Source organism: Crassostrea angulata, chromosome 3 (genome assembly GCF_025612915.1).
Source record: "Crassostrea angulata isolate pt1a10 chromosome 3, ASM2561291v2, whole genome shotgun sequence".
Classification (NCBI taxonomy): domain Eukaryota; kingdom Metazoa; phylum Mollusca; class Bivalvia; order Ostreida; family Ostreidae; genus Magallana; species Magallana angulata.
The window spans coordinates 52,313,029-52,317,458 of record NC_069113.1 but is presented as its reverse complement, the minus strand read 5'-3'; the positions used below and the strand labels follow the sequence as shown (position 1 = coordinate 52,317,458).

General features: G+C 33.5%; 1 protein-coding gene across 1 annotated transcript; it reads left to right on the top strand.

Moving 5' to 3' along the window:
- Positions 1 to 588: 588 nt before the first annotated feature.
- LOC128176960 (eggshell protein 1-like) lies at positions 589 to 1,746 on the top strand. The gene has a single exon (XM_052843470.1). It carries the CDS (start codon positions 589 to 591, stop codon positions 1,744 to 1,746), a length of 1,158 nt encoding a protein of 385 aa, XP_052699430.1.
- Positions 1,747 to 4,430: the final 2,684 nt, after the last annotated feature.

The following is a 4,430-nucleotide window of genomic DNA, read 5'->3' as shown; positions in this document are numbered from 1 at the left end:
ACAAATATTGAAAATAACCGTTTAAAGAATGGTTTTGTGTGCATTCTTTTTCTTCTAGGTAAATAGTTCTTAAACAGAAAATTTATAATGATACCGCTACGAAGAAAACAGTTCATTTAATCATTTATGCAATTAATGACAAACAAGGACCACAATATGTGGTATAATACAATTACCTTAACGAACTTTAATTTTAAGGCGTTATCTCGTTGATCCTGCCATATCTTTCCAAATAATGACTATAAAATTGTCTTTTTGACTCTGAACTTCTTAAATAAATCATTTTATCAATGTTGAAAGTTCGTTGTAAACAAATGTCCTTGGTAGAGATGTGTCACATTGCGGTTTATAACAGTTATTTTTATTGAAGATTTTTGGTTGACTTTTATGTAATACTTGGTATAAATACCCCTGCACATTGAGTCTTAAGGCACAGAGAATCTTCACCAAGACCTTTTTGTGTATCAACATGGTAGGCCAAATTGCTTCGTCCTAAATTTAATTATTGACATGTTATTATTTTCGTAATACTAAAAGATTCAAATAGTCTTATTGTTTAAATGATATCAATCCATTCTCCTGTTTTAGATGATCCAGTTGATTTGTTGTCTGGTCCTTTTTTCTGTGGCCTTTGGCTACGGTGGCTACGAAAGAAACAGTCAGTATGGAAACGAACTGTATGACAATGTTCTTGGAAAGGATCTGTATGGGGGATTGAACGGAAAAGGTCTGATTGAAATAAGAACAAATGTAAAGAATGGTCTCTATGGTGGACACTATGGAAGCGAAGTATATGGCGATATTCTTGGAAAAGATCTGTATGGAAGATTGAACGGAAAAGGTCTGATTGAAAGAAGACTAGATGGAAAGAATGGTCTTTATGGTGGATCCTATGGAAGCGAAGTGTATGGAGATATTCTTGGAAAGGATCTGTATGGGGGATTGAACGGAAAAGGTCTTATGGAAATAAGAACAAATGGAAAGAATGGTCTCTATGGTGGACGCTATGGAAGCGAAGTATATGGCGATATTCTTGGAAAGGATCTGTATGGGGGAATGAACGGAAAAGGTCTGATTGAAAGAAGACTAGATGGAAAGAATGGTCTTTATGGTGGATCCTATGGAAGCGAGGTATATGGCGATATTCTTGGAAAGGATCTGTATGGGGGATTAAACGGAAAAGGTCTGATTGAAATAAGAACCAATGGAAAGAATGGTCTCTATGGTGGATACTATGGAAGCGAAGTGTATGGAGATATTCATGGAAAGGATCTGTATGGGGGATTGCACGGAAAAGGTCTGATTGAAATAAGAACAAATGGAAAGAATGGTCTCTATGGTGGACGCCATGGAAGCGAAGTATATGGCGATATTCTTGGAAAAGATCTGTATGGGAGATTGAACGGAAAAGGTCTGATTGAAAGAAGACTAGATGGAAAGAATGGTCTCTATGGTGGATCCTATGGAAGCGAAGTATATGGGGATATTCTTGGAAAGGATCTGTATGGGGGATTGAACGGAAAAGGTCTGATTGAAATAAGAACAAATGGAAAGAATGGTCTCTATGGTGGACACTATGGAAGCGAAGTGTATGGTAATGTTCTTGGAAAGGATGTGTATGGGGGATTGCACGGACGTGTGAATGAAAAAAAAGTGCAGAGAAACAGAGTGTACGGCAGACTACAAGGAAGAGGCATTGTCCCTAGCAAGATACGCAAGGTAAATGGAGCTAAGTATAAAACATAACTAGAAAATTAGCGAATACTACCTGATCTTTCCTTTCCTTTTCGTTTCCTGTTTTCTTTTTTTTTCTTTCTTCATAAACTAAAAATCAATGTGTTAAGGACCTAGCCGTTTCATTAAGGGAAAGTGATATCTTTTGTCTAATTCTAAGCTTATGGGGTTAAGAATTTAAAAAAAAAAATGTTTTCCAACATTGTACAATCATTGAAATTCCTCTTTATTATTTTTTTAATCTATACAATGTTTTAGCTTTGTTTTTGTAATAGGTAAACTGTTTATAGTTTCTGATCAAAATATGCAACCTGTCAATGTAAGAATTATGTATGAAGTATCTTGCCCCTTATTTTTAGACCGTCATATTTTTAAAAAATGAGGAACACATGATATCTTTTAGTACATAAATGTTCTTTCAAAATCAAATTTATAATTCCATTCCCAATGGAAATATTTCTGATCTTAAAAAAATATTTATTGTGTTCTAGAATTTCTAATATCGTTTTATACAGAATAGTCTGCTATCGATATGCTTCAATGCTTTAAAATATTATGATCAGCCCGGCTTTTTTTCCTCATTTTTTTTTTTTTTTGGTTTATTTTTATTATTTGGGGGGGGGGGGGGGTATATCAATGAAATCTTTCTTATCTGTTAATATCATATAAGCTTTCTATGCAGTCATTAACACATAAAAGTTTTCTTGAAAATACTGCAATGAATTATTTCAATGTGCTTTAGAATGTATAATCTATGTCTCGACCAAAAGATATTATTTCTAATTATTTATATAATTATTTATATACTTAGAATAATAAAAATATTACTGAGCATTATTTTTCGTGCAAGAATTGATGATTGTGCCAATGCCTTATTGCATATATTTAATGACGGTACATGCATTGTTCAATTATTCGATCTTCCTTTTTTTTTGCAGACTACCTATTGATGCTTCTGGGTGTAGAAACTACATTATACCTTAAAACTTTGTATTAATGATTAACACACAAAATAAAGAATGGAAAGGAAGATCTCAGACTTTCTTTAATCTGTATTTTGTCTACTTAAAATCGAGATATATCACACCTGTAGTCTGTCGTATTTAGCATTTATCTATACCATCTATACTCTGTCCCAAAGTTTTGCTTTCACCACTTTTCGCTACTAGCTTGATTTTTCGATGATCATAAATACCTTTGTGCTCAGACTACATTCATTCACTAATATGAAAACTATCCAGATTATCTGTTTTGAAAGGTCTCTATTACTGCTTCCGATTTCAATACCCAACCCAAAATAGAACGTCTACAGGGTTTCGAATTGCATCAGCCATACATGTACAATAACCCGGATGAAAAATTGTGCGAGGTATTCCGATTGAGTTCCGATTTGTAAAAAGATGTAAAGTTACCCATTATGAATCTCATTCTAGTGAACTTTTATGAGTAAAAAATTAATAGTGTTAATGAAGACATCTTGGATATTTTCCTCTTTGCACCTCTTTCATAGGGATGTGTATATTAATTAAAACTCATCGAAAGCTGATGGAAGCAATAACTTTGGACAGACTATAATATGAAGACCGTGCTATAGTTTTCATGGTTTTAATATGTCAAAAACATTGCACATAATGTATTAAGAAATAAAAGACGAGAATTCGAAAAACAAATGCGGTTGTCGCCTTAAAAAGTCATAGTGTCATATAATTTGCCTTCTCAATGGCAGACATTACATCACTCAGTTACACATGTATCAACAATTAGATATGACCTTCAAATTATTTCCACATAAATAATTCATTTGTTGTAATATAAATAAATTATATGCAGAGTAATTCCATGTGTAAAAGGCAATTACAGTTATATTGAACAGTCATATAAACATACATATAGACTCATGACTGATAGAGTTAACCATCGACTGATAAACCTTACCTGTTACGGTTTCACAGGGGTCAATTTTGATGAACGATTAACTTTAAATTTAAGGAATTGTCCATTTTTGTTTAATAAATAATTAGTAAAACAAAGCTACCTAATTTGATAACAAAAAATAATCAATATGTTTAACATATGGTTTCATGCTACTTTGTGAAAACAATGTACTGTTATGCAGAATACTGTAAATTCCTAATTAAACGCGAGGAATTTATATCCGCGTAAAATCGCGAGAAGCATCCCTCGCGGATTTTAAAACCTCGCGATTATTTTCTGAGAGTTGATAACAATAAGAAATATGAATAAATGTTCCGCGTTCGCGATTTTATATTCTCGCCATTTGATACAAAACAGCGGGATCGCGGAATTAAGTACTCGCGTAATATAAGGAATTTACAGTATCGAACCCGAACATTAAAAAATTGGGATATAAAAAATTAATATTCTCGAAAATATGTCAACCAGACGCTACAAAAGTGTAAACTTGATCTGTAGTTTGACATTTTGAAGCTGTTCAGCAAATTTCATATTATTCCTCAAACGCATAAAGAAAAAAAAGTGTGGAAAACTGAAGTGGGACAGACAGACGGACGGACAGACAGAGACAAACGGACGGACTGACGGACGCAGAGAAAAGCTATAGTCCCCTCCGGTGAAAACCGGTAGGGGATTAACAAGAACACTGCAACTTACAGAAACATATAGCAAAATATTACCTGTATGACTAAGATACGTGTAGCCTTAAATATCAAGCTCTT